The 12,998-nt window shown below is 37.1% G+C and overlaps 1 protein-coding gene across 13 annotated transcripts in view; it reads right to left on the reverse strand.

Annotated features, from left to right (window-relative positions):
• Positions 1-7,555: 7,555 nt before the first annotated feature.
• PARD3 (par-3 family cell polarity regulator) overlaps positions 7,556-12,998 on the reverse strand; it is a 666,346-nt gene continuing 660,903 nt past the window's right edge. For all 13 annotated transcript variants that reach the window (XM_052000522.1, XM_052000517.1, XM_052000520.1 and 10 more), the window contains one exon: positions 7,556-9,686. In XM_052000522.1, the coding sequence (XP_051856482.1) occupies positions 9,293-9,686 (394 nt within the window). In that variant the 3' untranslated portion in view covers positions 7,556-9,292. The remainder of the gene's footprint in view (positions 9,687-12,998) is intronic.

Genomic DNA, 12,998 nt, shown 5'->3' on the forward strand with positions numbered 1-12,998 from the left:
ACTTTGTTGGAGTGTTCTCTCCATTGGATCCTGGGTTTACTTTTAAAATTTATCCATTTGGAGAGGGGTAGACACAGGCAGCTGTTTAAGACAATCCAATCCAGTCACTTCCCAATTCACATACATTCCTTAGAAGCAAATCCAGGGAACAGCTGCCCCAACAAGCTGGCCCATTGGCCAGAGACCCCAGCGCCTTCTCTTTCCTCAGCCTTTGTGTTCCTCATCCCCGGGCGTGCCCCGTGACTTAGAACTGCCTGTCTGAGAGGGAAGGAGTATGAAGGCCAAGAAGAAACAAAGGCTGCTCTTTCTTGCCCTCTGCTACACCCTAAGCTCCCTAAGGTTCAGATACAGGAAAAAATCATAGGATCTCGCAGTCTCATGAGCCCATTTTTAACAGGCCACTGAAAGAAAGATCATTGAAGTAACTCCTAAAGCTTGTAAGTTAGCAGTCAGAACTTTAGCCCAAGTCCTCTGATTTCAAACCTAAACTTCTTTTCAATATGGCGCCTCCCATATCATCCCTTGCTGTACCCCCGACCTTGGTCTGTGCTTCCTAGGGCACCCTCCACAACTCCAGGGACTGAGCCTGACTCAGGGAGCTTTGGTTTGTATGTCCTTTTGAAGTAAACCTGAATCTGAACTCAGTTCTTTATGTTTATATTATGATTCATCATAGTCTAATCAAGGATGATGGGAAAAAAAGGGAGGAGAAGGGAGAGAGGGAAGCAGAGGAAGGTTTATGCTGGAGGCAGCTCATTCAGGCTTAGGAAAACTGTTCATTTTTCAGTGTGAGTTTTTGCACCTGAGAAATTAGCCAGTGCTACAAATCTGAGCTTGAGTGATTGTTTTGGTGATTTTCTGGACTTAAAATAGTGGTGGAAAATGGTGATAATACAAATTAAATTCAAGTATGCTATGCTGTTTGGTGAGCCTGTTTTAATGTCTTTGCCAGTTCACTCCTGGATAGAAGTAAGAGAGAAAGAGAAAGGAACCAAGGAGAGAAGAAAAATGGTGAAGGAAGAGAAGGACAAAATGGAAAAGAGGAGAAAAGAGGAAAAAAAGGAAGGAATGATGGAAAGAAGCAACAGAGGAAGGAAGGAAGGAAGGAAGGAAAAAAAGGAAGGAAGGAAGGGAGGGAGGGAGAGAGGGAGGGAGAGAAGAAGGAAGAAAGGAAGGGAGGAAGGGAGGAGGGAGGGAGGGAGGAAGAAAGGAAGGGAGGGAGGAAGGAAGAAAGGAGGAAGAGAGAGAGAGAGGAAAGAAAGGAGGAATGGAGGGAGGAAGGGAAGGAAGGAGGAACAGAGGGAAGAAGGAAAGGAAGGAAGCGGGAAGGGAGGGAGGAAGGAAGGGAGGGAGAAAAGGAAAGACAAAGGATTTTGCATATAGTTTAATAGTAATTAATATATTTTGAATTACTTATTCAGAAAATATAGTAGCTAAGTGGTACTAGATAGAGTGCTGGGCTAGAAATCAGAAGGTCTTAGTTCAAAACCACTCTCAGACACTTAGCTGTGTGATTCTGAGCTAGTCATGTAACCTCTGTTTGCCCGAGTTTCATCATCTCCAAAGGGAAACAATAATATCATTTATTTCCTATATTTGTTGGGAGATCAAAATGAGAAAATAATCATAAAGTGCTTAACACAGTGTCTAGAGTATAGTTGGCACTATATAAACATTAATTATTAGCTATTATTTTTAATGAACTGACTCTTGTTTTCAGCTTTTCATTCATAGAGTCCATATTTGTGCTCTTAAGAAACCCTGTCCCTGCCACTCATCAATTTACCTCCTTTGTCTTTAAATAGAGTTCCAAAATTCTGGAACCACCACCAGTTATTTGGAGCTAGAGGGCTCAGTGCCCATGTCATGTGAGAAGTGGAGTTGAGGGATAATAGGAAGAAGTTTTCCTAGAGTCCCAGATTTTCATTCAGAATGTTTATTTCCATAGATATATTGTTCACATGGTGATTTGATTTCTGTAGCATTAGGACAATAATTTGTAGATATATTTGCAGATCTTTCTGGGCTGGCTTGGGAACCTATCATCCTTTCTATGGAAAATCAATTCCTAACTACAAACTTCCCACAAAAAAAAAAGAACCATAGGAACGTAAGTCCACTTAAAAGTCATAAACTGCTTGTATATAAATATCTAAACAGATAAATTAGGGGGAGGGATTTGGGAGTGATTTTTAAAAAATTTATTAAAGCTTTTTATTTTTAAAATATATGCATGGATAATCTTGTGTTCCAATCCCCCCCCTTTTCTCCCACCCCCTCCTCAGCTGGCAAGTTGTCCAATATATGTTAAACATGGTAAAAATATATGGTAAATCCAATATATGCATAGATATTTATACAATTATCTTGCTGCATAAGAAAAATCAAATCAAAAAGGAAAAAAATAGAAAGAAAATAAAATGTAAGCAAACAACAAAAAGAGTGAAAATGCTATGTTGTGACTGACATTCAGTTCCTATGCTTCTCTCTCTGGGTGTAAATGGCTCTCTTCATCACAAGATCATTGGAATCATCTCAATGGTGAAGATAGCCACATCTATCAAAACTGATCATCGTATAATCTTGTTGTTGCCATGTATAATGATCTCCTGGTTCTGCTCCTTTCACTCAGCATCAGTTCATGGAAGTATCTCCTGGCCTCTCTGTATTCATCCTGCTGATTGTTTCTTATAGAACAATGATATTCCATAACATTCATATACCATAACCTATTCAGCCATTCTCCAGTTGATGGGTATCCACTCAGTTTCCAGTTTTTGGCCACTACAAAGACACCTGCCACAAACATTTTTGCACATGTGGGTTCCTTTCTCTCCTTTAAGATCTCTTTGGGGTATAAGCCCAGTAGAAACACTCCTGGGTCAAAGAGTATGCACAGTTTGATAACTTTTTGAGCTTAGTTCCAAATCGCTCTCCAGAATGGCTGGATGTGTTCACAATTCCACCAACAATGTATCAGTGTCCCAGTTTTCCCACATCCCCTCCAACATTTCTCATTATCTTTCCCTATCCTCCTTGTCAATCTGAGAGGTGTGTAGTGATACCTCAGAGTTGTCTTAATTTGCATGCCTTGATCAATAGTGATTTACTGAACTTTTTCATATGACTAGAAATGGCTTTACTTTCTTTATCTGAAAACTGTCTGTTCATATCCTTTGACAATTAATCAATTGAACAATAGCTTGAATCCTTATAAATTTGAGTCAATTCTCTCTATATTTTAGAAGCCTTTATCAGAATCTTTAACTGTAAAGATGTTTTCCCAGTTTATTGCTTCCCTTCTAATCTTGTCTGCATTAGTTTTGTTTGTACAAAAACCTAACTTAATATAATCAGAACTATCTACTTTGTGATCAATAATGTATTCAAGTTCTTCTTTGGCTTCAAATTCCTGATCTGAGAGGTAAACTATCCTATGTTCTTCTAATTGGTTAATAATATCATTCTTTATCTCTAGATCATAAACCCATTTTGACCTTACCTTGGTATACAGTGTTAGATGTGGGTCAATGCCTACTTTCTGCCATACTAGTTTCCAATTTTCCCAGCAGTTTTTATCAAATAGTGAATTCTTATCCCAAAAGTTGGAATGTTTGGTTTTGTCAAATACTAGATTGCTGTAGTTATTGACTATTTTGTCCTGTGAACCTAAACTTATTCCACTGTTCAACTGCTCTATTTCTTAGTCTGTACCAAATGGTTTTGATGACTGTTGTTTTGTAATTTTTTTAGGTATGGCACTGCTGAACCATCTTCATTTGCATTTTTTTCATCAATTCCCTTGAAATTCTTGACCTTTTGTTCTTCCAGTTGAATTTTGTTATTGTTTTTTCTAGATGTATAAAATAATTTCTTGGGAGTTTGGTTGATATGGCACTGAATAAGTAGGTTAATTTAGGTAGTATTGTCATTTTTATTATATTCACTCAGACTACCCATGAGCACTTGATAGTTTTCCAATAGATTAAATCTGACTTTATTTTGTGTGGAAAGTGTTTTGTAGTTGGGCTCATATAGTTCGACTTTGCCTTGGCAGATAGACTCCCAAATATTTTATATTATCCACAGTTATTTAAAATGGAATTTTTCTTTGTATCTGTTGCTATCAGGAGTGATTATTTACCTTATAAAAGTATTGCTTTATAGGATGCATTCTGAGGTGGTTTCCCTCACTACAGTGAAGTTTTTTTAACTCAAATTACATGGAAAAATCTGCATTCAATTTTTTAAGAAATCTCTGTTGAGTGACAGGAGGACATGGGCACCCAGAATTTCCCCTTTTTACCCAGTCTTTCCACCTCATACAACAGGCAAACTTATTCTAAGAGTATATTTAGACCAAACTGCTTTTGGAGCTAATCATTAGTCACAAGCTGAAGGTCATTTTCCATTAAAGCATCTGTCTCTCACACTTTCTGACTTGTGAAAGTTAATATTAGCTTCTAAATTAAGAGGTTATCCGGTTTCCAAAGTTAGAAAAGAGCATCTCCTTACCTGTCAAGTTACCACAGAAATCATTCCTGCCTTTTTAATGAACATTTACAATTATGGGGCATTGTGTTAATATCCAAAGAGCGGATTTTCATTATATGGTCAAGCTGTAAGTAGACAGGTAGACTTCATGAATTCACAGGAGGAGACAGATGTCCAAACATTAAAGAACCAGATACCTTATGATTTAACACCAGGTTGTCATCTGATAGCGTTATACTAGGGGCTTGTGATGTTTCAGAAACACACTGTCAGACAAAAATAACGATGATCATTTTGTGGTAAATCTTAGAAAATTTTAAATAAAGTTTATAGTTATAATATGTATATATGTGTCATTTATATACAGTATCCAGGAGAAATAGATTAGTCTTATCAATGCTTCTAATTAGCTGTTATATTATCTTTATAGCTGTCAAATCCCCTAGGCCTGGAGTTAGGAAGGCTCAGCTTTCTGAGTTCAAATCTGTGCTCAGACACTCCCTAGCTATGCGACCCTGGGCAAGTCACTTAATCCTATTTGCCTCAGTTTCCTTCTCTGTAAAATAAACTGAACAAGGAAATACAGGCAATCTATTCTAGTATCTTTGCCAAGAAAACCTCAAATGGAGTCATGAAAAATTGGACACAACTGAACAAGTCCCTTATCTTCTAGGAAAGGACTTGAAAGATGCTATCAAGTGTATAGATTTCAATGATCTTATGACCTAGTTATTATTTCTACCTTTTTATGTTCTCTTTGCCCCAGAAATCAGTCTGTTAGCTGATAATACAGTCTGGTATGAGACTTCCCAGCAGACTGAAAAGCAACACAGAAATGGAGAAAGCCACTCAGGAACAAATGAGTCCTAGAGACTAGGAAGTTTGCCATAAACCTGAGTCTCTCTCCAACAATCAGTTCTGCAATGGAAGTACAGTGGGCAGCCCTGACTCTCTTAATTAACATCAGTTGCTTCATCTGAATAATGAAGATTAAATGAGTGTTCAGATTCTTCCAGCTATAACATTCTACTAGGCGATCATTCAATACTGAGATAAATGATGGCATTGAGGATGTGTGGAAGGCATGTGGCCTTGATAAAGACAATATAATACTTGAGAAACTCTATTGACATTGGCTTTTTCACTTTTAAAAATGCAATCCAAGACTTGACTGGGGGAATCACTATTACGTATACTGTGGATGAGCATATTGCTCTATTTACAATCATCTGATTTCTTGATTAAATAAGAAAATACTTGAAAAGCAATTTGCACAGGGCTTGCTATATAGTTGGTATTTATTAAATTCTTGTTCCCTTCCCTTCCCTCTTTTTTTTTCCTTTTGCAAAATGAGTCTTGACTAAAACTCTTCCCATCTCCATGACTGATTATTTTTACTAATGGACCAAGTTTTTGAGCAGCCATTGAATTTGTAATCTCCAAATCCAAATATGATACAGGTGATTACTACTGTTACAACTTACCTGAGGTAGATTTTTTTTTTAATATCTGACTTTCTAGACAGTGATAATAAGGGTCTTATGTATCTTCCCTAGCCTGCTGTGGTCCTTGTCTCTTAAAATTCTGAGCTGTCTTTGGTGCCAGGGTTTTGAATTTTGATCAAAAGTAAGAACCTATAATGATCCTAGTGATGAGGAATGCTTATCTTTCCTTCCTACATAAGCCTGAGTAGCTTTTGTTCCTTTCCTTAATGAGGACCATGGGGTTCTCTTCTGCTATTTTTCACATTCAGGATCCAAAATATGGTCAAGTTGAAGGACTCTGCAGAACTAGTTATGACTACTTGGTCAATCAGGGAGTCATCAATCAAAACTGTTCTTAGGGTTAGGGAGTTTTTAAGATTAGAAGAATCTTAATTCTCTCCCTTGCCAGTAGGGCTTTACAATAGACTTTCTCACTGGAGGATCCAACAAGTAGAGCAATGTAGGTCCTGTGAATACCTGAATCACTCTCATCTCTATCTAACCCATCCTGAGATTGCACCTCACTTTTACTGAAGATCTTTCTGGCCAAAAATAAAAAATCCAGGAATGATGGTTTCAGAGAATATGGCACCTCTGTTCTATGTTCTAGTCTCCATTATCTTTTCACTCCTCAGGACAAGGCAGTTCAAAGAGTCAGTTATATTTTAAGAAGTCATGTCTAATGGAGCTCTCCATCATCTTCAAAATCACCTTTTTGCTCATCAGTGACAGTTAAGATAAATATTTTTTTTAAATTAAGATGAATGGGCAAATCTAGATTTTTTTTATGAGCTCTTTTTCTAATTATACCAAGTATGTGAAAGTTAAACAGTTTTTATTTACCTGACATGCCATACCCTTTCCATTAATGCTGTAGTGAGAGAAGCTAGAATTTGCAACAGGATACCTAGTGCTATGGCAACCGACTGATGTCAAGCACAGGATTACAAGGACTCATACTGTAGATTTGTGCAAAGCTCTCCCACTGGTGGGGACCCTATCTGTGTGTGTACAGGAGACAGCTCATCATAGTATGACTAAAATTTAGGCTGCCCTTTTCATTTCCAAAGCACTGTGCAAATATAAATGAATCAGACAACCTTGTCTAAGACATTCCATTGTTCTCACTTTCAATGGGCAAGTAGACATCATCCTGGCTTAGAATTAGGGCTTTTCTTTAGGTTCACCCTATCGAGTGCTAAAGAGGAATGAAAAGAGTTGGAAATGCTGTATAACATTAATTTTCTGTTCAATTATTTTAAGGGGAAAAATTATGGAGGATCCTTCTGGGGGAAAATATCTTCAGGCTTCTTCATTGAGTCCTCATTTCCCCCAGGGATTTCCCTGACATTCTTTTCCCTTGTTGCTGTCACTTTACCTTCAGTGGAGCTCAAGTGGGCAAATGATCGTGTGTTTCCAGATTTGCATGCTGAGTGACACTGGCTATTTTTAGTTCTGTACAATATTAAACAAAAACATCTATTTCATACGTGTGTTTGCTACATATATATATGTATAATGTATGTATGTAAAACAAGCTTAGGAGGTTCTACAGGAATATTACAAGTACTACAAAGGAACAGAAATAAGCCTTTTATTATAAGTCTCATATGTACAGGGAAAGCTGTTTCCCACAAGAGCACAATGGCTGTGTGAAAGAGCTGCTGTCACCGTACTTACATTAGTGACACCTTTTAAACACTGTCGCACATTATTAACAAACAAAACCATTAACAATTAGGCATAAAGACACAGGTACATGAAGCTGGCTTCACATAGTTTCACATAGGTTTGGGGAGCGAGGGGGAGGGGGAAAGCCACAAAAATAAAGTGTGCCAGTAAAAAAAATAGGCATATTTTAGATTCCACAATACATGATTCTGCTTTTTATCCTCCCCTTTTTCATTTTTTTGTACATGATATGCTGAGCTTTAACCTCAAGCTTCCCCTTCCTCTACATCAGGATTTGCAGGCACTTTAGCAACCCAGCTCTGTTTTACATACATGAAGATCAGACCCACAAATATAAAAACAACTGTTGCATTAGAGATTCTCCTTCTCATTGTACACATGAAAAATGATGCTATTAAGAGCAATCGTGTTGTTTTTGTGATTTCTTTTTTGGACACTGATGTGGATTTGGTAGGATCTATAACAATTTCCTTCCGCATATCCTTTATTTTCTTCATCTGTGTAAAAAAAAATTTAAATGTGGTATCACAATATAGATTTTTCTTAAATAAGGAACTACAGACCAAATGTCAACAAGACTTCAGAATAAAAAAAAGGGTAGAAAACATATTAGCTTTTAGATCTCCAAAGTGACTATCTGATTTCTTTGTCCTGCTCTTGGTCCTCCCCTCCCAGACCTGTCAAAACAAAAACTAATTAAAGTACTTATCATCATATATTGGACTCTGGACTCATTCTGGGAGAATTCGTTTTCCTGATACCTTTTTCATACAACAAAATGCATTTGAAAGCAGATGTGGCTGCCCCTCCTCCAACATCCCATCCCCGTTGTCCTCTTTCCTTATGATAAATGACACTGAAAAAGCAAACTGTCGCTATGGATTTGATTGGGAACTTGTATTTATAAATATATGTGGTCTTTGATTCTTCCCTTCTTGATAAGATTCTAAGTGATATAAAACAAATGTAAAAGGAGCCTTACCATAATTGAAAAATGTCACAGTGTGATTTTTGTTTTTGAATTAGAACAAAGGAGATTTGTCTTGAAAAGAATATTAGATGAAGAAGGGAAAACCATATTTCAATACTTAAATATTGATCAAAAAGTACCATAAATGATCCCACTTGGAAACAGCTTAAAGCTGAAATTTCTGGTAGATCTTGTTCTTTTGGGCTCACCTGTCTCCCAAGAGGAGTTAAAAGAAAGAAAGATAGAGAAATACCATCCCCAATTCCAGGTTCATTTTATTCTGCAAGGCTGGATAGTCTGTTGTAATAAAAATCCACTGCAGAGTAGAACACATTGCTGCAAACCCTAATAATGAGTCATTGACAGCTAATGGACTGGGCAAAGATGGTCAATACCCAGGGGAGATGCTTAGCGTACTTAACAGGACGATTGTCGACTGGCGAGGGAAAATCCTTCCATGAAAATAACACTTGAGACAGTGGCAAAGACATTAAGGCCCACCACTCCTTTGCCCATATCGCTAAAGGCACTGATTCAGACAACAGAGAGATTCCATAGTACCATCAAGTTTTTTTAAAACTTTCCCAAATACAAGTTCATAGGAAAATGTTCCTTTATTGCATTGCATGGAGGTATATGCCCCCTCACCCACTCAAGAATAAAATGGTCTTCCTTTTTCTGGGGTTTGCAATCTGTTTAACCTGGCTACCTGAGATGGGGAGGGGGGCACATCTTGCCGGAAAGGACCTTTGGGAGGGCCATAATTGGGGTCCTGGACTTTCTTGTATGAGTCATAGTTGTTAGGTCCATCAGAAGGAGGCTTTTTTTTCAGCTGCTGTTCTTTCCGCCTCTGTTCCTGGCGAAGAAGTTCCTGCGTTTCCAACATCACCCTGGCATTGAATCCATGCCCTCCCATGTAGCCATTTCTTGAGCCCTGATAGCTGGAATATCTGGGATTCTCCTTTGCGCTCTGGAAGCCTTCTCCAGGAGAATAGTTCTGTTCCCAGGAATCTTGAGATACAGAGCTGGCATTTTTTCTACTTTGCCTGAAAATCAAAGTACATAGATTGGTTTAAGGTTTCCGGAACAGAGAAAATAAAGTACATTTCAACCTTAATTTCTTGTCATTCTCTCTACTTTGTCTGTAAGATAGTTTCAAAAAGCTAGAACCATCTTTTCCCTTAACACATGCAATCTTCTCACAACTTCCCACAAGACAGGTGATGATTCTCCTTCAACAACTGGTCCATCAATATCCCTCTCTCTCTTACTCTGGGTGGCTACATTGGCTACTCTGCTCTGGGTAACAATGGGGTCTGAAATCTCAAGGCACTGGTGCAGTGCTGTAGGGAAATATTGGGATTTTGGCTGCCTGCGCTTGGGCGATAATTGCCAGCTTTAAGAGGCTACAATTCAATTCTAAACAAGCAAAACAAATATTTTATCCAGCTGCCACCACAATGCCAGAGACACGAGCTAACTTGGAGCACACGTAATGGATTACAATATGAGTTCAGTTATGAAAGATTTAAGTCTAGACTCGTTTATGATTAAAAATGCAACAGGCAGACCCTTAAAGCACTGGCTGTAGAGTTGTGTATGTCAGCAGCTGACACTCTTCAGAGGATGTGCTTCTTCTGATTTCAGAATGAGGAAGTTCTGTAGACTAAGCACTATTTTCGTGCACACTATACCTTCACCAAAGACCAGGAGGATAAGCTACTTAATTCACTTGCAGTAACCTCGGGAGAGGAAAATAAATCAGAATCATAGAGAAATTTCAAACTCTTATCTTTTTCTGCAATAAAATGGTATATCATCCCAAGTAAACATTATTGTTTGGAAACGTCTTTAATTTACTATCAAATCTCTAGATGCTTTTATGAATTTACAATAAGATCAGTGATGATAAAGTAAAACAATTTTGTGCCAGAAAGGAAGACATTCACTAATTTTTGCCTTTAAAATAGGGCAGGGGAAGAGAATTAAGCAATAAAACAAAATATATTGCTTCATTCATCAATGAGAAAAAATTTAGCTGCAGTATATATTGCTCAGCCTTTCACATCAGTGCATACATACAAGATGGCTAGATTTTCATATTCCGGACTTTTGGGGAAAGTAGGGAAGAAGATAACTTAAGGAGGTCCATGAAGCCACTTTTTCACCCACTGAAAGGAGTAATTTCATCTTTTGTACATTCAGAGCTGCCATCAATATGGCCTAAGATGAAAGAGGTTTAAAAACATTTTCAATAAAGTATGAAATGTAGTTGGGTATGTATTTAGCCAGGAAAAACCCACGTAAATTTCAGCATCATCTTCTGATATGACAGTGATTAATTGAATATTCTTCATTATCTCTCCCTGGTCCTGCTTTAATGGAATCTGGACCATTTATACTACTAGTCTAAGCAGAATCCTTAAATATGATAGAATAGCATATTTGCCTAAAGCACTGATTATTTTCACTTAAAAAGTCATAAATTAATCTTCCTAAAGACATGAACAACAGAAAGTGCCTGCATGAAATCAATGAATTAACATTAATCATAAAACTTTAATTAAAACACTGATCTTGGTACTGATGCTACATTAGCAACTGTGGGCTCTTTTGATAGGTTAGTTATCAAATTCTGAGCAATCAAAAACAGGCTGCAGAGCTGATGGTTCTTTTCATCTCTCACTACGAAGATACATTCTCCCCATGAAGCCTGAAGCTTTAGCTATAAGGAAATTCTGCAGCTTGAATTGAATTGAAAATGGTACCCAAAAGACAGTTTTATGCTATGTTCTATACTTAAAAAGCTCACAAATGGCCTATTCATTCTGATGACAATGATGACGATGATGATGATGATGATGATGATGTTGATGATGCAACTTCAAAAACCACCTATAAGCAGTGCTTCTGATCAATAGATAGAATTACTTGGGCTTGAAGGATTTTCAAACAAATTAATATATAGAGATGACATAATTCCTAACTATCTGAATAAGAGGAGATCATTAAGTTTAAAACTCTTCTGTCCAGAGTTCTAAAAATATGTTTGAAAGTGATTTGGGAGAGGAGGGAATAAGAAGGCAAATGGGCTGGTCTGAGTTATGGAGTAGAAGTTATCAAACTATTAGAATTGCCTATTTCAGTAAGGCAGTTATTTAACATAATTATTGATAAGAAAAAAGAAAGGAAAGGCCTATAGAGCAAAAATTGATAAACTGGCCCTCAGTCTGATTTTGTATAGTCTTCAAATTAAGAATAATTTACTTTTTAAAATAAAGTTGTAGTTTGCCAATCCTTGCTCTAGAGAAGAACTTCTTAAACTTTATCTATTCATGATCCCTTTTCTTTTGAGAAATTCTTACCTCTCTCTCTCTCTTTATATATATCATAATTTTGCAACCACCACATTAAATTATGAGACTCCTTGTGGAGTTGCGAACACCAGTTTAAGAAGTTGGGCTGTAAAGCACTGAGACTTAAACTCTAGTTATACCAGAAGGTGGGTTCATGAGAAGAAACTATATGGGGCTGCATATTCTTTGAGGTCCTTCTGTTCTGTTCTGTTCTGTTCTAAATTCCAATTCATAAGTGGGACTAGAGAGAGAGAAATTACTAGAGTCAAAGGAATGGTTGAACAGATGAAGAATGGGATTCCTGGAGTGGTAAGTCAATTAATAAAGGAGGAAAAAATATAGCTGTTTAAGCTGGGATTTTTTTTTTTTTTTTTTTTGGTTTTCTTTTTAAAGTTCCAAACTGCTCTCCAGAATGATTGGATCAGTTGGCAACTCCACCAACAATCCCAGTTTTCCCACATCCCTTCCAACAATTATCATTATCTTTTCCTGCTCTGAGGAGTGTGTAGTAGTATCCCAGAGTTGTCTTAATTTGCATTTCTCTTATCAATAGTGATTTAGAGCATTTTTTTATATGACTAGAAATGGTTTTAATTTCTTCATTGAAAATTGTCTGTTCATATCCTTTGATCATTAATCAACTGGAAAATGGCTTGAATTCTTATAAATTTGAGTCAATTCTCTACATATGTTAGAAATGAGGCCTTTATCAGAATCTTTGAATGTAAAAATGTTTTCCCAGTTTATTGCTTCCCTTCTAATCTTGTCTGTATTAGTTTTGTTTGTACAAAAACTTTTTAACTTAATATAATCAAAATTATCAATTTGGTGTTCAATAATGTACTCAATTCTTCTTTGGCTACAAATTCCTTCCTTCTCCATAGATGTAAGAGGTAAACTATTCTTTGTTCTTCTAATTTACTAGGCTGGAATTTTTAAAGTCAGAAGATTTCACACATGGATGACCAAGAAGCCAAAAGTCAGCTAAGTAGAGGTTGATGG

The sequence above is a fragment of the Antechinus flavipes genome, chromosome 5 (genome assembly GCF_016432865.1).
Source record: "Antechinus flavipes isolate AdamAnt ecotype Samford, QLD, Australia chromosome 5, AdamAnt_v2, whole genome shotgun sequence".
NCBI classification, from domain to species: domain Eukaryota; kingdom Metazoa; phylum Chordata; class Mammalia; order Dasyuromorphia; family Dasyuridae; genus Antechinus; species Antechinus flavipes.